Source organism: Carica papaya, chromosome 1 (genome assembly GCF_054855325.1).
Source record: "Carica papaya isolate Zhongbai chromosome 1, ASM5485532v1, whole genome shotgun sequence".
Classification (NCBI taxonomy): Eukaryota; Viridiplantae; Streptophyta; class Magnoliopsida; order Brassicales; family Caricaceae; genus Carica; species Carica papaya.
Window position 1 is genome coordinate 23,190,940 of NC_142309.1, and position 24,132 is coordinate 23,215,071.

The 24,132-nt window shown below is 37.9% G+C and overlaps 1 protein-coding gene across 6 annotated transcripts in view; it reads right to left on the reverse strand.

The window, feature by feature from the left end:
• The window catches only part of LOC110818811 (binding protein), a 61,249-nt gene extending 37,649 nt beyond the window's left edge, over positions 1 to 23,600 (reverse strand). For 4 of the 6 annotated variants that reach the window (XM_088221577.1, XM_088221576.1, XM_088221579.1 and 1 more), the window contains exons 1-10: positions 23,389 to 23,600; positions 22,124 to 22,419; positions 21,579 to 21,642; positions 11,413 to 11,647; positions 9,726 to 9,899; positions 3,612 to 3,938; positions 2,513 to 2,735; positions 1,509 to 1,577; positions 666 to 1,127; positions 221 to 530 (exon numbers count right to left, since the gene is read on the reverse strand). In XM_088221577.1, coding sequence (XP_088077703.1) covers positions 221 to 530; positions 666 to 1,127; positions 1,509 to 1,577; positions 2,513 to 2,735; positions 3,612 to 3,938; positions 9,726 to 9,899; positions 11,413 to 11,647; positions 21,579 to 21,642; positions 22,124 to 22,245 — 1,986 coding nt within the window. In that variant the 5' untranslated portion in view covers positions 22,246 to 22,419; positions 23,389 to 23,600. Of the gene's footprint in view, positions 1 to 220; positions 531 to 665; positions 1,128 to 1,508; positions 1,578 to 2,512; positions 2,736 to 3,606; positions 3,939 to 9,725; positions 9,900 to 11,412; positions 11,648 to 16,435; positions 16,453 to 21,578; positions 21,643 to 22,123; positions 22,420 to 23,388 lie in introns of those variants that run through there. The other 2 variants (XM_088221578.1, XM_088221580.1) reach the window with 2 other exon arrangements.
• Positions 23,601 to 24,132: the final 532 nt, after the last annotated feature.

Genomic DNA, 24,132 nt, shown 5'->3' on the forward strand with positions numbered 1-24,132 from the left:
TGTATTCCCCCTCTCTCTGACCTCTACTTCAATCTACATCTGTTACATTTGTTTCTGTTTGCATTTGAATCACCTTAACATTGATAAGGCTCAACCTACTTAGGCATCACGCATTCAGGAAGATCAAAATCCACACTGATGTCCAAGTTACATAAACATGTAACTCAAGGAAGCATGAAATACCTAGCCAAAGAAATCAAGGACGTCAGAGAAAACATACCACATTATGAACACTGCCATTAGAGGTTGCTGCAAGTTCCACAAATGAGATAACTTCCATCTGAAGAATTTCAACCACACTGGTTTTGACTCGAGTGTTAGAGTTCATAGAAGAAGAAAAGGTTCCTTCATTATACAGCAAACAATCTTCAGAAAACTCCTCTGCTGTCTGCTCGAAATAAAAGAAGTTCTCAGAGAAGACAAGGTCCCATATTCTCTCTTCTCGAAATACTTCAAGAGATACAGGTGATAAAAGAAGAACCTTCTTGAAGGCATTCAGAACAAATTGTTGCAAGGCACTGACAAAAACCCTGCAGAAACATAAATTAACAGATGAAAAAAGAAAATATCAAAGGGATGATAAAGAAACATACAAAAATTAAAACTTAGTGAATTGACAACCAAAGGTAATATAGATTATTTCTCAAATAAAGGAACAAAACTACCTCAGATAGCCAGGCAACTCATTCTGACTTGCACAAGCCTTAATGCAGGGGAACACCATAAAAAGAACCCTCAGAACCCACTTAATGGAAAGTTCATTATACAGTAAAGATACTGGAAAAGCATTTCGACCAGTGGTTAATTGAACATGATGAGATCTAACATTCTCTGGGGTAAGAAGGAAAGAGCAAAGCACTTTGCTCAGCTTGCCAATATAATCACTCCAAAGTTGAGGAAAAGAAGGACTATCTGTAAGAGATGCATAAGGCCCTGCTGAAGGACATCCAACATGGCCCTCATTATCTAACTTCAGAGAAGAAAATAGAAAATCATCCAGGAGAGGCACATCTTTTGTCTGCAGTTTGTACTCTTGAAGCATGAAAGCAAGCGAACAAAAGCTATTTGCAAACTTGTGAACTCTTCCATTCTCGCATAGGAATTGCAGGTTGTTCAAATTTCCGAAGCTGCATACTTGTTAAGTGTACATAATTGATAAAAATAAATAACACTCAGCCCAAGATGCAGACACCCTAATTTTTTTTAAATTGATAAACTTGCTCATTTTTGTAGTACAAATAACAAGATTGAACAGGAGTATAATTTTCATTATGAAGAGTTGTCATCATCCAAAACAGGGAACCTGAATGTTGCAGCTAAAGTTCAAAACATATATGCATCATACATGCAAGTTTGTGATTGAAGAGTCTTGGAAATTCAATGTACACTGGCAAAATCCTAAGTATATGGGATCAGAAGTTTCACTCCTGATTATGCAACACCAAGTGAAAATATACTTCCAAGCAAGCAAGCTTAGGGAACCTCGACGAAGACAAACTAAAGGATACACAGCCTCTCTAAGAACGTCCAATGAAAGGACATGGAGATGAAATATTTTCAGCAAAGGATTTTCATATCTGCAGAATAGTAAAAGCACAAAACCATAAGGTAGAAATAAGGGAGTAAAATAAGAAACCATGAAATGGTACATCTCACACTGGGAAAGGAATGAAGTAACTAGGAGCAGCAAAATTTAGAAATCAACAACAACTATCCTCCAATGGAAACTAAAACATTAAGAGGCAAATCAGTCAGAGAATCTGGTGATCAACCAAGCATTCAAGTGAAACAGAATATTGAGAGTCACCTCTAGCCCTAACCCACTTAGATTCAGGGGCTTGATACTCCAGCAAAACTCAGCAGGTTTAGGGGAGGCATAAGAAGGTTCTCTCTTTGCTGGGTGTTGGATTTTATGGTTAGAGCATAATTCCAGGTTCTTTAATCAACATGTTCAGCATTTCATCTTCTTTGGGATAAATTGGTTGCTTGGCCTCTGTGGGCTAAGGCATATGGTTTTTCCATGACATACCTTTATCTAGGTTGTAAAGGGATAAAGGAACACTTCTAAATTGATCTCTCTCATATTATTTCTTCTGGAACTTTATTTTCATCACTTTAGGAGTATCTTATCCTCTCTCTTGTATTCTCCTTCACTCTTAATAAAATCATCTTTAAAGGAGCTTGCAAGATAAAGATCATTATGCTCCTTTGAGAACTGGTGTAAAGAATCCGATACACAGAGAACTCCACATTAACAATGAATAAAAATGGGTGCATGTATGCTGGCCAAACACTTCAAACTTCAGGAAAATTTTCAAAAAACTAAATCAATCTGGCAGCTCACATACACCTCCACTGTGACTTATCCTGTGCCTATGGAAAGTAGTCATTTATGCATTGCTAGTATCAGGGTACAATTTCACGCTACATTATGGCATTGATACTCCAGACTGTGACAACTCCAGAGGATATCAATGCATAAATGAAGACGAAATCACGCTGATGAAATTACCTTTTCTCATCAACATGAGAGACATTTTCCAGTACTAGCACATTGATTGACGGAAGCCCAAGTCCATCCAATAGAACTTCAAGCCCTCCAATGCTCTTAAAATGATTTTGACCCCGTGGATTATCAGATAATGCAAAATACAGTGTTCTCAAGGTCAAGGATTGCAGTGATAAATCTGTCCACTTCTCCTTCATGCTCAACCTCCTGATGACACGCAACAATTCTGGAAAAGCAAAACTCAAAAGAAGTTAATGAAAATACCACAGGAAAATGAATATCGCAGAATATGAGATTTTTTTTAATAGAAAAAGAAGTATTATTCACTATGAGATTTAATTCTGAAGCTTGAAGCTGTTTTTCCTAAATGGAAAAGATATCATCAGAGAAAGATGAGAAAAAATGTCAAAGAAATCCCTATAACAAAGATCAAAGTGAGAAAAAAAAAACAAAAATTAATATGCAATTTACAAGATAGTGAAAGAGATGGTCCTCTAGAGCCCATGAGCCTTAGTCCAGAGAGATGTCATTCTTTTGCCACATAAGCAGAAGAGATAAGAAACAGTCTTTAAAAATCTCTGCATTTCTCTCCAACCACAACAAGCCCAAAACTACAAACATAAATCCTTCCAAAGCATTCGACTCTCATATCAAAAACCATGGGGGGAGAAGAAATAAAAAGGGCTCTCTATGTATTTTTCCTAACAAAGATGCCTAGTTTACAGTAACCCAGCCCAAGAAAAAATAGAGCTCCTTTAACAACTTAGGCACTTAGAAATCCTATGCATCACGAGATCCCATGAAAACATGGATCACAAATTACAACCAAGCAACATACTCAAGTGAGTTCAAGGCCTTTTCACAATAGAAAACAAAACAAAATCAGCCAATCCTATAGCGACTGTCTCAAAGTCTATGCCAACTAAACCACCCTAGCAGTGATTAGTGGACTAAAAATGAGCTCAAGCACTCGCACAAGGCTTTATACAGAAATGCATTAGATGTGCATTAGCATTTCGAATGCATCAAATGTATTACAAGCTTCTAAGTGCATTAATAAGTCAATATTCTACCAAGAAATTTGAAAAAATGCGCACCTTACCTACTAACCAATTAAGGCCACCAGCTTCCATTACTGAGACAACTGCTTTACGATGCCACTGTATTCTTGGTTCACAAATAGGATCTTTCAAACTACCAGAAGAATCAGTCGGTAAGGAACTGGCGCTTGGAACAGAGAACTCTAAAATGTTACTGTACAGCTGAGATTTCTCATTTACATTTGAGTTCAGATCAATAAAGCTACACATTATTGACACCACATGTACAAGTATTTGTTGCAAGAGGCTAGTTTTCTCTAATGCAATTTTGGATAAATTTTCATCAGCAGAGAGTGCACCAGATATTGTTTTGAGTTGGACAACAGCCCCTGAAATAATCAAAAACAATATAAAAATTATGATGGCATCCACATACTTATATGTGCAGTAAACTCGTAATGCTATTTTCCTTATGCTCCTAACCATTTTTTTTTAAATAAAAAGTATGAAAAGTATTATTCACAACAATACCAAGGGAGTATCACCTATATACGAATTTTACAGATTAGTTAATATATTTATAATATTCTCAAACTCTTTCTCCCTATATATATCATGCCCCAACATCAAGAACTAAAAAAAATGAAATCACCTATCCTTGATCTTGTACACCTCAGTCGCAACACCCTCAAAAGCCCTATTGTTCCTCTCTTTCCAAATCACCCGTACAATAGTAAGAGACATTATCTTTACAAATTTTCTTTCTTTACATAAACTTTCTTACGCCCAAATCTCCTCCCTCACCGACCCTGCAATCACCCACTCAATGCCTAATAGTCCATAGATCATCGTCTACAATTCATAAGCCATTGGATACCAAAGGAGAATATGATTACAAGATTCCGCAACTTTCTTGTATAAATAACAACCATTAACCATAATCTTTCCTCGAGCCATTAACTTATCAATTGTAAGAATGCATTCACGGCAAGCCCCAAGCAAAAAACGTAATCCTAAGAGGTGCATTAATCCTCCAAATCTGATGAGCCGGAAAACTTGAGACCTCTTCCCGCCCCCTTCTCACCAATGCTTGTAGTAGGACCTAACAGTGAAACTCCCCTTCTCATTCAATTTCCACATAATCTGATCCTTGTTGCTGTTAACGTTGACTGTAGCAAGAAGCTATAACAAAGTTTCGTATTCTTCAACTTCCCAAGCGTTGAGATTCCTATTTACATTCACAATTCATTCTCTATGGCCATTAGTTTCTCTGTAGACTTCTTCAACCAGCATATACTTGGATTGTGCAATTGCATAAATTCTTGGAAAACGTCTCTTGAAACACCTGCCCGTCATCCATTATCCAACCAAAACCTGACTTTGTTACCCCTACCAACCTTCTATTTGATGCAGTCTCGGATTTTGTATCGGCCCATCTGAATTCTCCTACACAGCCCCCCCCCCATAAGATCTCACCCTTTTACTCTTAAACCCCTCCACCCAATTATCCCCCCATCTAGCCTTGTTCACCCTCTTTCATAGTTTATTATCCTCATTCAAGAATCTCCATAACCATTTACCCTGAAGAGTCACATTCAAATCGGTCAAAGATCTTAACCCCAAGCCCCTTGATTTTTGTGTAATTTGACATCCTCCCACTTCACTAAATGATATCTCCTTTTCCCTTCACCGTCACCATACAAAAACCTACATTTTATAGCTTCCAATCTTTTGGCAATATTCACCGGCAAAATAATTGTAGACAAGTAGATAGGGAGATTAGTTAATTTACTTTTTATAAGAGTTAGTCTTCCTCCCTTAGATAAAAAATTCATCTTCCATCCGGTCAATCTTTTCTCAAATAACCTGATCACAGGTTCTCATGTGTCGCTATCTTTGTATTTAGCTTCCAGCAGCAACCCGAGGTATTTGAATGGAAGTTTAACAGCCTTGCAACCCAATACCCCTACAAGTTGCTTCTCATCTCTTGTATCACCAATTCTCACAAGTTCAGATTTTTGTATATTACTATTCAGTCCTGACACAGCTTGAAAACATAGAAGAACGCATCTTAGATTCATTAACATTTTCTCATCTGGTTGACAAAAGATAACAGTGTCATCAGTAAAGAAAAAATGTGAAATCTCAATCTTACGGTCGCTTTTTCCCACCTCAATACCCCTCAACAACTCCAACTCCTTAGCCCTCTCCACTAATCCATGCAAAGCTTCCATCATAATGATAACAGAGGAGATAATAGGTCATCCTGGCATAGACCCCTGGAGGCCTTAAAGGAAGAAGATGGCCCTCCATTAACTAAGACTGCAAAGGAAGTAGTCAAGATACACCATCGCATCCACCCCCTCCACTTCTGCCCAAACACCACCCTCTCCACCATATAATCAACAAAATCCCAGCTCACATGATCGTATGCCTTCTTCATATCTAACTTACATAGTACCCTTCCCTCTTGTCCACTATTAGGTCATCCACAACTTCATTCGCAACCATAGCGAATCAAGTATCTATCTACCCTCTATAAACGCATGTTGGCAATCCCCAATCACCTCCCCAAGCACCCTAGCCAACCTTCTCGCCAAAACGTTTGAGATCAATTTGTAAATACAACCCATAAGACTTACGGGCCTGAAATCTTTTATGTTGTTTGCGCCTTCTTTTTTGGCAATGAGAACTAAAAAAGTTGTATTAAGAGATTTCAGAAACAAGCCTGTCTCATGCATCTCCCTAAAAATCTCCACAACGTCCCCTTTGATAATATACCAAAACTCTTGTAGGAATTTTATATTGAACCTGTCCGGGTTAGGAGCTTTATTCCCATTACAATCTCTCAAAGCTTCATATATCTCATTCTCGATGAACTCCCCTTCCAAATTTATTATGTTATCATCAGATATTCTTCTAAAGTGCAACCCAGCAAAGAAATTTCTTACTTCATGTTTCAATAGATCCTTACCTCTAACCCGCCAGCCATCAATAGTCAGTTCTTCAATGTAATTGAATCTTCTCTTGTGACTAGCCAAGCAGTGAAAGTATTTAGTGTTTCGGTCGCTCTCTTTTATCCATTTCTCTCTAGCCTTCTGCGTCCAAGTGATCTCCTCCATGTTTAGCCTTTGAGCTAATTCAACTCTCAATGCTTCTCTTTTCTCAATCTCATCCACCACCAAACCTTCAGCCCCCTTCCTCAGCATCAATGTCCACAATGCACTTTAGAATGTTTTCTATTACCTCATTTTCTTTCTCCCTTTCCTCCTTAGTCCACTTCTTGATTGCCTCTTTCAGAATTTTTAATTTACTGGCTACTCTATAGCTTGCCTCTCCTTGCACACCAATACCACGCCACTTTTCTTCAACCATAATTTGGAACTTCTCTATCTACAACCATTTATTATCCAATCTGAATGGAATGGGTCCCCATTGGATTCCTTCCGCCTCTAAGCATATAGGAAAGTGATCAGAATTGTTCTTTGTAATAACTTCTTACATATATCTACAAGCTGCGAAAGAAAACAATGTAAGATCAAAAAAAGATCAATCCAAGAGCACGAAGGTGTGCTCCTCGGATTAGTCCAAGTCCACCGACTCCCCACCAACGGCAAATCCACCAACTCAAGCTCCTCCAAAACATCCTTGAATTCATTAGCCCATGTAATAGAGTTGTTCTTTCCCGATCTCTCATTTCTCCTTAAAACTATGTTAAAGTCCCCTCCCACAACCCAATTGTCATCTCTTCTTGCATTCAGCCAACTCCCTCCACAACACATTTTTCTCAATGTTATTACCCCTAAAATACACCCAGTAAAGACCCACTCCATTCCCCCTTGAGGATTCTGAAATACACAAGAAATTGTTGTCTCCCCACACACCACATTCTTACATTTCACACACTCCTCTCTCCACAAAACAATAGGACCATCAGTCGTACCTTTACCAAGAATAAAGTGTCAACTCACCTCTTTCACATTCCAAATACTCTTCACATCTTTATCAATGAAGGAAGTCATTTTTTATTCTTGAATACAAACAATATCCGATTTCCATTTACTCATGCATCCCCAAATAACTTGCCTCTTTTCCTATCATTTAAGCCCCTCACATTTAAGGAACAGTCATAATTAGTTGAAGACTGTAATCTTTTCAACTCTCTAGATGTGCTTTCACCTTACCTCTTTCTGCCCCTCTCCGTCCCATTTTCACCTTTTTTCTTCACAATCCTTCTTCTGTCAATTTCCTCAAATAAAGTGTAAACCTGTTCTACAATTCCTTCAAAGGTTGTCCCCAACATCCTACTGACCCATTGAATATTTTGCAGAACCTATACAGATCTACAGCCTTCCCCATCATCTTCCTCCTCCTCCAGATGTTGATCTCTTGCATCAAAACAGTCCTCATCTCTGTCATCAACACTGATTGCTTCCAGCATTTCCCCCTCCACCAAAACCATGGCTAAATCCACTGCATTTACTTCTCTGCCTCTGGTATCCTCTTCTTCTCTCACCATTACTTCTAAACCTTTTTCCTTTCTCTCTGTCAGCCCATCCTCAGAAGCTCTTTTGGTTTCCTCAATTTTTTCTTCATCAAACTTACATAGCTCCTCACAGATCGCATCAATCCACTTCCCTGAAGTTGTTCCATCAACCTGCTAATCTCCCTCCTCCAGGATAGCTCCATTGGGCTGCCTCTCTCCATCATTCAAGTTTCCTTCAGTCGCACTCTTCATCAGACCCTTTGCCCCAAATCAAAATCTTTCGAACCAGCCTCCAAATTCCCTTCAGTTTTGGGCTCCTCTTCTTCACCAGTTAAAGCTCCAGCCCATCCTCCATAGGCCATTTCCCTTTCTCCTCCAATGTGAAGCGTCGCGACCCATTTTCTCGTCTCTTCCTTATTGTTCCCATACCCAACACTCCCCTTCCATTTTTCATTTTTATGCTAAAACGACACCCCCTTTCTGTGTTTGCAACAAAGTCCATTTCTTTTTTGTTTTTGAACTTCGCCCGACCCGATTCTGATACGAACCTCGTCTGCCCTACCCGACACACTCCATCTCCTCTAGTTTGCAACACTGCCATGTATGTTTTCTTCCCATTCAATTCCACCGTGAAAAAGATCGGTTCCGCACAATGAGGGCACTCAAAAGATCCCTTCGTCAGTGCCATCCCCTCATCATCTACCTCTGTTATCCCAGTTTCTTTCATCACCTCCTCCTTCCTGTCGGGGTTTACAATCGGGGTGTTGGCCAGTTCATAAGCCGCTTTCATTATCCACCACCATCCTCCCTCTTCTGCCCCTTCCGGAAAGAAAATCCGTTTCACATCTCTCCCTCTTAGCTCCGACATCCTCAGGTACCTCCCCCTTCTGTTCCGGCCTAGTGAGATCCAGAGTTTGTGTTGTCGTCCTGTCTTGTGTTTGCCCATGTCTTTCCCCCTTTTCGTCAATAAAAGCCTACAAATGCATCCAGAAGCCATGGTACTTTCTCTTCATCCAGAGATATTGAGACCCGGAATCCTTGCCCTTTTCTGCAAATACGCATCCCTCCCATCCTTCTTCCTTCTCAAACCAAGTCAAAAGAGTTCATATCAATGACGAGAAACCTTCGCCCATTCTGCTCCATGCTTCCCGGTCCTCTTCAGTCGGCCATCTTCTCGCACCCCTTTCCATTCTTTCCTACCTACCCTCCGTCAAAATGTCGCCGTCCTCTCTCTCTCTCTCTCTCTCTCTCTCTCTAGTCTCTAGTCTCAACAGACATTGAGAAGATAAAATATTATCCAGTGTTAAATCTTCTCTTATGTTCTCCAAATTTTTCTAAACTTAGAAAGAGGTAGAAAAGCATCCACATGAGGATAAGCAAATCTTTATGCTCCTAACCATTATCTTCAAACAAGTGAAAATAAAGGACACAACAAACAGAAATTACAGCAAATAATGAATCAGGAAGAAAAAACTAAGCAAGTTAACTTTTAAGCCTCGCAGATAACAAATGCAGGTTAGCTACCACATAAACTTCTACCCAACCAGAAATTCTATCAACACAAGCAGTAGAAATTGTGGACATGCAAATTAATTTGATTCAGAAATGAAAATCCATTGATTTAAAAACTGCATCCAGAAATTTCAGTATCTGGGACAATTACACATGACAATAGTGCCATTCACCATACCTTTCATCAATGCAGTCAGCTTCACAATCCCACCATAATAGCCAAAAACTCGACAATTATGCATGGAACGAAGGACGATGGTTAAAGCATCCAAGACAGGTAACCCTTCAGAAGTTATATTCAAGCTTGTTGAAGCCCCTGGTAAGTCCATTGTAAGCAACAAGTTCGTGTTTACTGCATTAATAAGATTTTACCAACTCATAAAGTTAAGACAAATCGTATTTCAAAAAAGATAAAGTTAAGACAAATTGAAAAGCAATTCCAAAGTTATTCAGAATTGTTTAATTAAAAAAAAACTCATTCACAGTAATAAATCTTGTCACTAAAGGATCAAGTGCAATGAAATTGCGGGTATGGTTGGCATCAAAAGAAGCAAGTCTTAGAAGTTATCACTGTGTCTATTTTATAGGTTATACGTGAAGAAAAAAAACAAAGAGCTTTTGAGGACATTTGTCAACGGTGCATAGCCATAATAGGAATTTATTTATGAAATTTACTATTGGGTCACTTACAAGTTTTTTATTTAAGAGTCTTAAAGTTAGAAGTTTATTTTTATTAATATTATTTTCTATTTGTATTAGAATTAATATTCTTGATTCTACTAACTTATTATTTCATAGTTTAATTCAATTTAAGAAAAAGTTACTTAGAGAATATTATAAATGGTTTTGTAATTTCACTTATTGATCATTCAAGTATTCAATAATAATTTTAAAAATTTCTTATAATCGAGTGTAACTCAATCAAACATTAGCTGTGATGTCTAAGAATCCTAGGGATGATATCTAGGTTTTTGTCAATAGTAGGCAAATTAATCTTAATTTATCCTATATCATTTATATTCCTTTTAGCAGAATTACATATCATTTCATAGATTCTTTTAGAAAATAAGTGCATACATGTAAACTAAGATATACTCCCATCATGTCAGAGAAAATAAATAGAAAACATTAAAATGAAGCAAATATTATTGGTCTACAATTGCCTCCCAATTCCTTCATGAATTGAAAAAGGTGATCCCCTAAAAAATCCATACCCCTTAGCCCTTAAAGAGACAACAAATTTTTGGTTCTAAATCCTATGCATTTTGGCTAAAAATATTTTTTTTTTAAATAAAAAATATAAATATATTAACAGAGCACCAAGAAGGTGTAACCCATGTATATTTTGGCTAAAGATCACTTTCTAATTAGGTGGAGAAAATTTTGGGGACCTTATGTAAATTCATTTTGTACTATATGGCATCTGCTTAATTACCCTGTTACATAATTCTCTTTTTCTTTCAAAAACATTGAAAAAAAAAATGTTCCTCCCACTAAGTATTCAAGATCAGAAGACAAAAGTTAAAGAGCAAAGGAAAAAGATTGAGGAGAGTTGAAAGAACGAGATTGTGAAACAAGAATCTTCACCCATTTTTCATGTCAAAGTATAGAAATGTTAACGAGGCACCTATGGCTTGGAATCGTAGTGTTACTCTAACAAGGCATATCTGCTTGTTATATCAACATTTACTAGAAGAGAGACTCTCGAGTCTCGACATCTGACCACTAAAGAAAGAATGTTTAGTGAATAGGATAACAAGGACAAACACTCAAATTTTTTTTCTGAAATAAACAAATAAAAGCACTCAAATAAATAATACTTTATTTACGAATATTTTATAAGAAGCATTTAAATTTCAACTTACACTCAATGATCCAAGTAGTTAATTGTGCAACTTCTTCAATCAATGTAAGAATGACTTCTGCTGGATGGCCAGCGGAGCAACCAATAACTGTATCATCAAAAGATAACAAATACTCCGCAGGCTGGGTAGCTGTTGAAGCACCTTCTGGCAGCTGTCCACCATTAGCAGGTTCCCAGTTCTTGAAGAAAATTAGAAATTCTTTGAGGAAAACATGAAACAACTTTCTCCTTTCCACCTAAAATAAGGTAATAAAAAATAAATATAAATCCCATACGAAAAATCTCGAAATAGTTGTATACCATACAAACAAAGGAAATATACTCATTTAGAACCCCAGCAACCATCAAGTTAAAAACTGATGCTAGGGGTAGTATTTTTTCGTTACTTTCGGAACCGTGGAGGTACCCCTCCCCTCTCAAGAGAGAGGAGTTTTGAGTTTCTTGAGTTCCTTTATAAAGGAGATGGCATTAAAAATAAAGCTAGGATACTCCGGGGAGGTGCACCTTTTCTTGGGCTATGGGTTTTGTCACTGGAGCAGAATGATGGAATCTTCAAGAATTGCTACCCTTGTTCTCGCATTCTTTGGAATAGAGTGACTTTCTTGGCTATGTGGCTAAGACACATGATTGTTACAGAGAAATTTCTTGATCTTTGTTACATGGGACATGGGATAACACTGAGGATCCAGGGGGCCAAGGGAACTAACAACTAAGTTCAGCACTATGTAACTGACACCTTGTGGAAATAACTTATCTGAACAGGAAAATTTAATTATCATTAACAGTTTGTTTATTTGCTAAATGCCATTAATTTTCGAAGTGTATAAACAGATAGTGCTCATAGTGCAGTCCCTCCATTTTTTTGCCTGTCTCTCCAGTCATCTATGACCAGCCAAGGCTTTTCAATATCGCTGATTAAACTAAGGAAATCATTGATGGTTGAAACAAATTTGATGCAGTACTGGAAAGAGGATTAGAGACATGCCAAGGTTAACAGAAAATGGAAAAGGAAACAGAGTCTCCTATCTTTTTATCTGGCAATCAGTTGGTTTTCCAGATCTTTATGTGAGTTCTTTCGGTTTAGAGGGCACAATTCATGGATACTCAGCCATAAAGGAGAAAATCGTATCCTTCCTATTTTATTGGATTGTAACAACGGGAAATGTTTTCTGTAAGTAAAGAGAAGTAAAACAAAGGTGAGACATATTTTCCATGAGGGAAAGAGGCTGTCGGTTGCTGGAGGCTTCTGTTGGCAGTGGCCAGTGGAGAAGTTTGTGATCTCAACTTGAAACAGGGAGAAAGATTATTGAGGCTCAACCTTGGTCAGATGCGGCCGCCTGGTGTGTTCCCTGCTTTAGGATCTTGCTATGGATCTATTGACACAAATCTGCAACAACAGATGATTGTTCTCTAGATCTTTCTGCTTTTCCCAATTTGTAGACACGCATTTTTTTCTAAAATAAAAAGAATAAAATATATTAACTAAAAGGCACCAAGAGGGTGCCTTTTAGTTACTGTATCAATGACAAATAAAATCCTCCAACCTATAAATGATGTGAACCAAAAATGTGTAACAATCTATTCCTGACCTTAGACATCTCCTCGTCAATCCCCTCCAATAGCTCTAGCATTTCTCTCCTTCCATACCACCTAAAAGATAGTCAAATGAATAATTTTTATATAACGTGTTTTTGACATATCTCCTCCCACAACCAAAGCTCATCTCTCATCGATACTTCAATAACACAATTAAGTCCCAGAAGACCGTACATCATAGTAATCTTCAACCATTTCTTGTCCAGTCTAAACAGAATGGGACACCATTGTCCTCCGTTTGAGGCTAGACATATGGGAAAATGATCAAAAATAGGTCTCCGCAACACCCTTAGGCACAAACCTGAAAACAGAAAAAGACAATCGTGAGATATTAAAAACCATTCGATCCTCGAAGATGATGGGCTGCTTCTTTGATTTGTCCATGTCCACTTGGCCCCCACCAAAGGTAAATCCTCCATGTTCAACTTGTTCAACTCTTCTTTAAATTCATTGGCACATACGCTGGAAAAGTGTTCACCATACCTTTTAGAATACTTCAACACTGTATTAAAGTCTCCACCCACAACCTACTTACCACTCCACCTATTCTTACAATCCTCCAATTCCCTCCACACCAAAGTCTTCTCTTCTCTACTATCCCTGCAGTACACACCGGTGAACAGCCACTCTTCACCACCAAGCCGGTTCTCAAATAAGCAAGAGATGGATGTGACTCTCGTCATTACTTCTTTACAAACAACTTTCTCCTCCCTCCATAACACCACAATACCCTCCACCACCCCTACTGCCAGCATAGCATGTTACCTACTTCCTTAATACTCCATAGACTTTTTGATCCTCTTTCCATTATAGTCTCCATTTTCGTTTCCTGAATACAAATGATATATGGCTTCTACAGGTTCAAACATCCTCAAATCATTTATTCCTGTCACTAATCTGTCGCATATTTCAACAAATAATTTTTCCAACCATATCACAACTCTTCCACAAAACCCCCTTCTGCTTGCTATTCTTCTTCCTGTAGTCATAATTAATAGAGGACTGCAATCTTTTCTATTCCCTACAGCCTCCCTTCTCCTGTTTTCTTTTTTCCTTAATCACTAGAGTTCCACCAATCTTTTTCTCCCTCCTCCTCTCAATTTCCACAAATATGTGCAGCATTCTGTCCCCAATCCCCTCGAATGTCATCCCCAGCATTTTATTAATTTTCTGGATTTTTTGCAACACCCATACAGAATAGTTGTCCTTCACTTCTTCCCTCTCAACCTCCCCATCCACCCCATTGTTATCCATCCCCTATTCCTCCTTATTCTGAAAAACCCATCTTCATTCACTTCCTCCATGACTACCAACACCAGCTCTCCCTCTCTCACTGATTCTACTCCATCACCTGACCACTCCTCCACAATCCCCTTTTCTGGTCCGCCTTCATCCAATCGCTCCTCCCCCACAATCTCCTTTCCTGGTCCACCTTCATCCGACCGCTTCTCCCCTACAATTTCGATTCTCTCTCTTTGTTCGATATTACAACTCGGCTCCATTCCGCCATCATCACTCACAAGTATTTCTTCCTCGGGTTCAATTCGCCTCAACACCCCATCCCCTTCACCTGTAGCTGTCTCCTTCCTCTCCTCCTCTCCCCCGCTCGAGCTCCTTCTCCTCCTTCCGCTTTTTTCTTCTCAAATGATTGAGCAGACTGGGTTGAGCTCAATTTTTAGTCTCTCCAGACCCATTTCACTCTTTTTCGTCTGGGCTCTCTGCTTGAGCCAGCTTGCTCAACCAATTTACCCTTCTCCACCCATAAGAATCTTCTAACACCTATCGACCCATTCAGCATCCCGTCCCTTGGACCGTAAGCTTCTGGCCCACTTCTAACTCAACCTTCAAAACGACACACCACTTGTGCATTTCGGTAGGGTATTACATGAAGCCCCAGATTCTTTTTTTGAATTTCAAACTCAAGCCGCTCTGACTTCTTTTCAGGTCCTTTCTTCCCTATCTGATTCATAGCCTCCCCTCCACTTCGAGTCATCTCTGCAAACATTCTCTCCCCCGCCATCTCCACGATAATCTTGAGGTTTACTCGACAATGAGGGCATGAAATTACTTCCCTCTTTTGTGTAATCATTGTCCCCTCTTAATTCACCTTCTCCCCTCCGCCTGCTTCTATAGGCGTCTTCTTGTCCGAGTTGACCAATAGCCATTCCGCAAGCCCGAATACAGGTTTCATCACCTTCCACCATCCTCTTATTTCCTCACCTTTCGGAATAAATATTCTCTTTGTTGCCCCCCTCTCTCCTCTATCAAAACCAGGAATCATCCATTTCTATTTCTGCCGAGTGCGATCCAAAGATCATATTTTTTCCGGACAGATGTTTTCCCCACATCTTCCCTCCCTTCCTCCAGTAAAAGTCAGCTAGGGCGTCCAGAAGCCACCCCACACCCTCCTCCTCTAGGTATATCGAGACATGGAAACCTCTCCCATTCTCATTGATCCTAATTCCTTCCATTTTCCTCCCCACACTAACCACATCAAAAAACCTATTCTCTACCACCAAGAATTTCCACCACTGCAATTCCATCTCGTCCTCCCTCTACTGGTCGGCTTGAAATGGCAAACCACTCCATCCACCTACCTCTAGCTCCCCTGCAATACCTTGTCTGCTGTAACACCCTACCTCCCCCTCTCTATCCAAAGTATGGCTCACACTTTTCCTACCTCTCTAAGACTTTCTCTCTCTAAGATTTTCTCTCTCTGGGTTTGGAAGAAATAGCAAAATCCCGACTATTCACTAGCACCAATTTGTAGACACGCAAACACACGATATTGGCTCAATTTTAAGAGGACGGCACCGATCTCTTTTGAGTAAAAAGGACTAAAACTTCTCGAACTATTTTCTACTAATTAATTGTTGCAGAATCTATTTATTACATTGGAGAGAACATTTTTTCTGAAGAACAGCAACTATTATTATCCTAACATAACTAACTCAGGCAATTTCAAACCATCAACTGCTTCCTAACTTCCCAACTGCCAATTGTTAGTTGTCATCTACTGGCTGCATAGTGGAACTAAGTAATTTAGATCATAACACCACACACAACAATCCAAAACATACAACTAATTAATTTGAACATACTTAGTCATATATAGTCTGTAAATGACATTTTAATATACTTCCTCCTTTGGTATACCTCTGTGAAAGGCATCATACCAGGAGACAAAACATTACACCACTGTATCTGTAAAAAATAAAAGAATCAAATTTGTTTTTCCTTTCTTGTTATTAGTGGAGGTGATAACAGAATACTCATTAACCAATTCTGTTATCCCTCTTTCCCAAAAAATGGTTAGGCAATTGGTTGTATACATTACTATAAATTGGTACCTTACAGAGCTGTAAAAAAAAATACAAGAATTTCTATCTTCATTCACTCTCTAAATTCTTCATGGTATCAGAACATACCTGATCCAAGAGAATCATCCTTACTGAGCCGAAGTCACAAATGGCCACAAGCGAGCCGTCTTCTTCCCCACCTGAGGTCTCCTGGGGTTCCTATCACCACACACCCATCAATCACGGTATGTGGGAAACATCTTCGTCCTTTATCACAGACACAAACTAAACGACAGCAATTACCTTCAATAGTCGTCATCCGTTCTGCTGTTTATCCGAGGTAAGGGCCGCGATGAGTATCTAACTGGCGAACTCGTACCTTCTCCCGCGAATGACCCAAATGCGCGTATATGGAAGACTGAAGATAGCATGGTCATGTCGTGGCTCGTAACCTCAATGATACCCGAAATCAGAGAGAACTTCCTTCTCTATGAGATATGGGAAGTGGCTCAGGAATTCTACGCCAGCAAGGAAAACACTCCTGCCATCTTTGAGATTGAATGCTCCATGACCTACAGCAATGTGAATTGAGCGTAACTCAATATTATAATATTTTGACCCGCAACTGGCAGCAATTGGATGCCTTCAAAGAGTTTCGGTGGAGCTATCCCAAAGATGTGAAAATCCTCAAGTCAGTCGTTGAGCAGAAACGAGTCTTCAAATTCCTACTGGGATTAAACAAAAACCTAAATGAAGTTCGAGGTCGCGTACTAAGTATCAAGCCACTGCCAAGCCTTCATGAAGCTTTCTCCGAGATTCGGCGAGAGGAAAGCCGAAGAAAAATCATGTTGGGAGACGCGAACCTCACCCACCAGACTGAAAATGTGTCTGCGCTCACAACCAGAGCACTGGATTTTCGCACGAAGAAGGCGAGACCGTAGTGTGACCACTGCAGAAAACTCGGTCACACACATGAATGATATTGGAAACTCCATGGTAAGCCAAGTGACTAGAAGCCCTCCAGATCAGAGAACTCAAATAGGCACTAGGGAAATCACACTGTTGCTGAAGAAATTCCAGTGACTCAACTGACTGCTGCGGAGAGCAACCCTTTTAGCCCAGAACAAATGGAAGCACTCCAACGCATGCTGTCACAGAAAAGTTATCCGGTCAGTGCTTCAGTGGCACACAAAGATAATATTCTTGGCCTATCTGCTTACTCAGAAAAAAGGCAGGTTTGGGTTGTAGACTCAAGAACATCGGACCACATGACCGGGGCTGCTTCACTATTCCAAAAGTACAGCAATTGTAAAAAAGATTATTCAATCAGAATTGCCGATGGGTCCCTCGCAAAAGTGGCAGGAACGGGTTCCGTAAACCTGTCATCAAATTTAACTCTTTGTTCAGTTCTTCATGTTCCCAATCTGGATTGTAACTTATTATCAGTAAGCAAACTTTGTGAAGATTTAAATTGTGCTGCTAAGTTTGTCTCTAACATGTGTGAATTTCAGAATTTGAACTCAGAAAAAATGATTGGCAATACTAGGATAAGCTCAGGACTGTACCTGTTTCAAACCAATACTTCTAGAAGACAAACTCACAATGCCGTATGTGTGAATTCTGTTTCTATAAGTCATTCAAATAACGATCATGCTATCATGTTGTGACACTATAGACTAGAAGACCCAAATTTTGTGTACCTGAAAAAAATGTTCCCTTTACTATTTAAAGAAAAGGATCTCATTTCATTTCAATGTGAACTATGTCAATTTTTTAAATATATTCAAAGTTCATGTCCTAGTCCGTTATACAAACCTTCAAAACCATTTGCATTATAATCTATAACGATGTATGGGAACCTTCCAGAGTCACCAACATTACCAGAACTAGGCGGTTTGTATCTTTTATTGATGATCATACAAGAATTACCTGAGTGTTCCTTATGAGGGATAAATCTCAGATCGGACCTTTAAAAAATTTTATAAAATGATCCAAACACAATTTCAAACTACCATCCAAGTGTTGAAATTCGACAATACTTGTGAATACTTTGAAACCACTCTTAGAAAATAGTTTACTGACCATAGTATTATTCACCAGAGCTCTTGTGTACATACCTCACAACAAAACGGCATAGTCGAAAGGAAAAATAAACATATCCTTGAGATGGTTAGATCAATCATGTTCACCACTCATATATCCAAATTTCTCTGGAAAGAAGCAGTTCTCACAGCCACTTACTTAATAAATCGGATGCCCTCTCGTGTCCTACAATTCAAATCACCTTACACCACTCTCTCACAAACCTTTCCTGACTCTCACATCTTAAACACATTACCACCCAAAGTCTTTGGTTGTTCAGCATATGTTCATGTTCATACCCATCTCTAGGGGAAACTTGACCCAAAGGCTGTCAAGTGCATAATTGTTGGGTACTCTGCTAATAAAAAAGGATACAAATGCCTTGTTCCAGACACCTGTCAATTGTATAACACAATGGATGTCATTTTCTTTGAAAACCAACCCTTTTACCCTACAACTGATATTCAGGAGGAGATCTTTACTTAAAAATATCAATTGCGGGATGTAAACATACCTCTTCTCTATCCACAGGGTCATCCACCAGATACACCCTCTCTAGAGTCTGAACCCACAACCTCACACAAAAAATCTGAACTGGTAACAGTTACAAAAAACACAGTACCTACAACTAATGAAATACATGTTTACACTAGAAGAAACAAAAGGAAAGCACCTGAATCATTCAAGCATTGCCAATCATCTACTCTTACTCCAGGTGCCCAGAAATTGACAAGTAATGAGATTTCTATTCCTACTACTGGTACTAACACTGAGATGCCTATTGCTTTAAGAAAGGGACTCGAACATGCACCAAACATCCAATTCATGACTATATTTCATGAGACAAGCTGTTTTCGAAACATCATGTTTTTGTGTGCAAGTTGAACAGTAGCTCACTAGAGCCAAAAACAATCCATGAAGTTCTAAAAATACTTGAATGGCGACAAACTGTCCAAGAGAAAATCAATGCACTTGAAAAGAACGAAACATGGGAGTTAACAGATCTGTCCCCGGGAAAACATCAAGTGAGATGTAAGTGGGTTTTTACAACTAAATAAAATCCGTATGGAAGTATAAATAGGTATAAGGCTTGCCTGGTAGCCAAAAGCTATACTCAGTCCTATAGGATAGATTATCAGGAGATATTTGCTACAGTAGTTAAACACAATACAATTCGCGTACTTCTCTCATTTGCCTCAAATCTTAATTGGCCACATTGTCAGTTAGACATAGAGGAAGAAGTGTACATGAACACTCCACCAGGGTTCGAACTAGCAGATAGTCCTCATAAAGTATACAAGCTAAAAAAAGCACTCTGTGATCTAAAACAATCTCCAAGAGGATGGTTTGACAGATTCACAAAAACTGCAAAATGAGAAGGATATAAACAATGTCAGTCCGATCACATACTATTTGTCAAACATTGTACCTCAGGTAAGAAACTTATCTTGATTATCTATGTGGATGACATCATCCTAACAGGAGATCATATTGAGGAGATCCAGAAGACCAAAGAATTCTTAACCAGAGAATTTGAAATTAAAGATCTCGGAGCACTCAAGTACTTCTTTGGCATGGAGATAGCTAGTTCCAAGAAGGAAATTTCAATATCTCAACAAAAGTATGCCCTAGACCTCCCGAAGGAAACCAGAATGCTTGGAAGTAAGCCTGCAAACACACCTATGGATTCAACCATCAAACTAGGGTCCTAAAACAATAAATACAGTAAGTACAGTAAGTCAATTCATGAATCAACTAACTGAAAAACATATGACGACTATATATCGAATTCTGAGATATCTAAAGATGACTCCAGAACAAGAATTGTTCTTTCAAAACACCGTAAAAAGGGATGTCGAAATCTTCACCAATACTGATTGGGCAGCCTCAATAAATGATAGAAGGTCTACGTCAGAGTACTGTACCTATGTTTGGGAAAACTTGGTTACTTGGCGCAGCAAGAAACAATCAGCGATACCTCGTAGCAGCGCAAAATCAGAGTTTCGGGTGCTTGCACATGGTATATGTGAAGAAATATGGTTGAGAATGATACTTGTTGAATTAAGGTCCCTCATAACATTCCTATGAAAGTCTAGTGTGATAACCAATCAACCATCAGTATGATCAAGAATCCAATACACCATAATAGAACCAAGCATGTGAAAATTGATCGACACTTTATTAAAAAGAAGTTGGAGGATGAGACCGTAACACTTATGCACATTCCAACCAATCAACAAATCGCAGATATCCTAACGAAAATTTTACCAAAAAGAATTTTTGATGACATAATATTCAATGTAGATTTACTTAACATATATGTAAACTACATTGAGAAGGAGTATAGAAAATAAAATAATCAAATTTGTCTTTTCTTTTTTGTTATTAGTGGAGGTGATAACAGAATTTTGGTGAGGTGTACTCATTAACCAATTATGTTATCCCTCTTCCCCAGAAAATGGGTAGGCAATTGGTTGTATACATTACTATAAATTAGTACCTTACGGAGCTGAAAAAAAAAAACAGAAGAATTTCTATCTTCATTCACTCTAAATTCTTCAGTATATGTGCTTGAGAAGTAGGTGGAACAATGGTTCATGCTGAATGGCATGGTGGAGCCCGTTTTCTGGCATGCAGATCAAAAATTGCAATGAGGCTGATGCTGAGTTATGGCTCATATTCAGGAAATTTACCTTTAAAAAAGGATCCAATAAAGAGGAGAGAGAGGGTTTGCTCAACGTGATCATGCAAAAAACAGCTCAAGGAATGATCTTCCTTTCAATAGTTAATCAATCATGCAAGAATAGCAACCTTAAAAATGTTAATAACACTGTCCAACCTATTATTCATTTTAACCTTCCCACATGTTAACAAAATTATCCAGCCTAGTATTTGTTTTGACCTTCCCACTATTTGCAATTGCGGACAGAAGTTCAATAGAATTCTGTTTTCCACCATTTAATCATCAAAGAGATAAGGATTTCTTTGTAAGCTAATCAAATTTTGCATCCAATGTTCATAAATGTTCCTTCTTCCATGAGGAAAAACTAGGACAAACAAGGGAAATTATCTACTATTATCTATAATTTTCAAAAGAGTACCAGCATAAAATATCAAGCCAGACAAACTCCAAAAGAGCAGGAAGAATCTGCTTGAACAATTAGTACAACAACAAAATCTTGAGGCATACCTTATCAGTAGCTTTATCAAATCTCTCCCAAAGTGTGCTTAGAACTGCCTCATCACTCTGTTCACTGCGATGGACATAGAAGTTAAAAAGATGAAAGAAAGCAAGGACACAGTATCTTCCTACTAGGTGAACAAAGTTGAAGCTCACCATCCAAACAGTAAATAGCGAACACGATATCTATAATTTATTACATAAAGTTCTTTCAAATAAATGATAACAAAAAATAAATCTGAATTGTCAATAAGTATAGTCTACTGAAGTCATCATGTTTTCACATTTTCAGTCCACCACAACCATCCTTTTAACATATTAAATTAGATCCACAGAATCAAAAACCGACCTCTCAATAAGGATGTCAGAGGATGAAAAGTAAAATAAGGAGAACAATACAAATACAATCTGATTCAGCACAATTGCATTATTAGCTAACACCTTTCCATTCACGATCTTTAACAAAATACTAGATATTCATGTCTCAATAATAATACAAGATTGTGTTTAGTCACAATTTCAAGGAGCAACCTTTTCCTCTGTGTCATAAATACCTGAAGCGAATAGTGGGAGTAGGAGGGGAGAACCTCTCAGATTGATAACCTGAAGACAACTCCCCAGCTTGGCCACTCGATGTCCTCCGTATAAGGTCAGCAACACCCTTAACGATGTTCATGCTTCCCACTAAAATATAGAACAAGATCCAGGGATCACCATTCCATAATTCAGATACAAGGTACTTTCCAGCCCATCCCTTTGACAGATCTCAGCCTCTACCCATAAAATACAAAACGAGGGTTGATATGGCAAAGAACTGGCTCCTCAAATAGTCCCTTTTAAGCGAACACAGCTAAAACAAAGAAGATATTCTATTAACAAATATTATTAAAGATTAACACTTGCTAACAATGTCCAAAACCAGAGTTAATAAAGCAAATAAACTGTTTCCTTCAAATAATCTCCTTTAAGTATTTTCTGTGAAACTAGAAGCATGTATTGACAAATAGTATCAATTTATTTCGAAAAAAAAATTGACAAATAGTATCAATGGTCGGCCTATTCCCTGTACAACACCAGAATTCATACAGCAAACAAACTGGTCCATTGGGTAATCTCTTTCGAGGACACGTTAAAACAAAGGCGACAATTATTAACAAATACGACTAAAGACTAATAAAGTTCAGGTTAGCCCCCTTCTCCCTCTACTATTCAATCAAATTACCTCTGACACCCAAAATTGCATCATAATTTGTATCTTCATGTTTGAACTACCAACACTCCTGTCTCAAATTCCTTCACGGATTTCTAATTCTCACTTTTCAGAGTACAAATTAGAAATCCACCACATAAAATAATTATAGGGGAGAGAACAGCTATTCCAAATATAAACATGATGATGTAACTCTTAAGTATCAAAACTCCATAACCGACATGAAAAACGATTCTGCTCATTTTTGTTGGACGTTAATTCCACGTAAAAACAACTACAGAAAAACATACGACCTTAAGATCTTGATCTTTCACTTGATATAAACTCTACAGCAAAGGATTGATCGCAACTAAGAACTAAACCTACTGAGATTAATTGAAAATACCAGTGAACTACCAAGAATCAAATGAGAACAATCATTTCACGCAAGATTCAAAAATTTAACTTCCTGAAGAAAATGAAACATTGGCACATCACTAGGAGCGATAATAAATTCGAATCTAATCAAAAAATAGGAATCGTCATTAATTATCAAGAGCTTAATAATTAAAAGATTATTGCAGATGATTGAAGATGAGAAGTAAATTTTGGATATCATTGATTTTATACCTGATCAGACAGCACAACTAGATTAGTTTTCCTGGAAATTGGAGATTTCTTGATATAGATCCGAGTCTTAATACTAACAGACTTTTTCACCAATGGCGTAGTCACTGAGCAATCGAGAGAAATAATAATAACATTAATAATAATAATAATAATAATAGAGATTTATTTCTGCACTCGAAGAAAGCGATGAGGAAAGAGAAAGATGAAGATTGAACTTCTGAATTTAGAACCCTAAGAATTTGCTTAATTGCAGAATTGCCAATACCCGGGCCGGAAGCGGTTTGGTGATCGCGGTTAACGACGAAGCCCGTTGGAAAATAAATATTTTTTATATTAAACTTATAAAAACATAATAAAATTTTAAATAAAATTAATATCCTAATTTTATATTTAGTTTTAAGTTATGTATTTTACAACTTTTATATCTGATATATAACAATAAAAAAATTAATATATAATCAAAAATATAAATTAAATTATATATCAGATATGAAAATTAAGATTAAATTTTATCTTTTAAATAATTTAAAATTATAAACTGTATAGTATTAAAATAAATTTAAATAGACAAATTATTCATTAATCTTATCATTTTATCACTGCTTAATTTTATTTTCTGTATCTTATTTCTTATTTTTAACATTATAAACCCAAATTTATGTCTTATTCTTAATTTTTTTATTAGAAAATAATATTAAATTTAAGTAAAACACGATAAAACATCACAAATTTTTAAGTCATAAA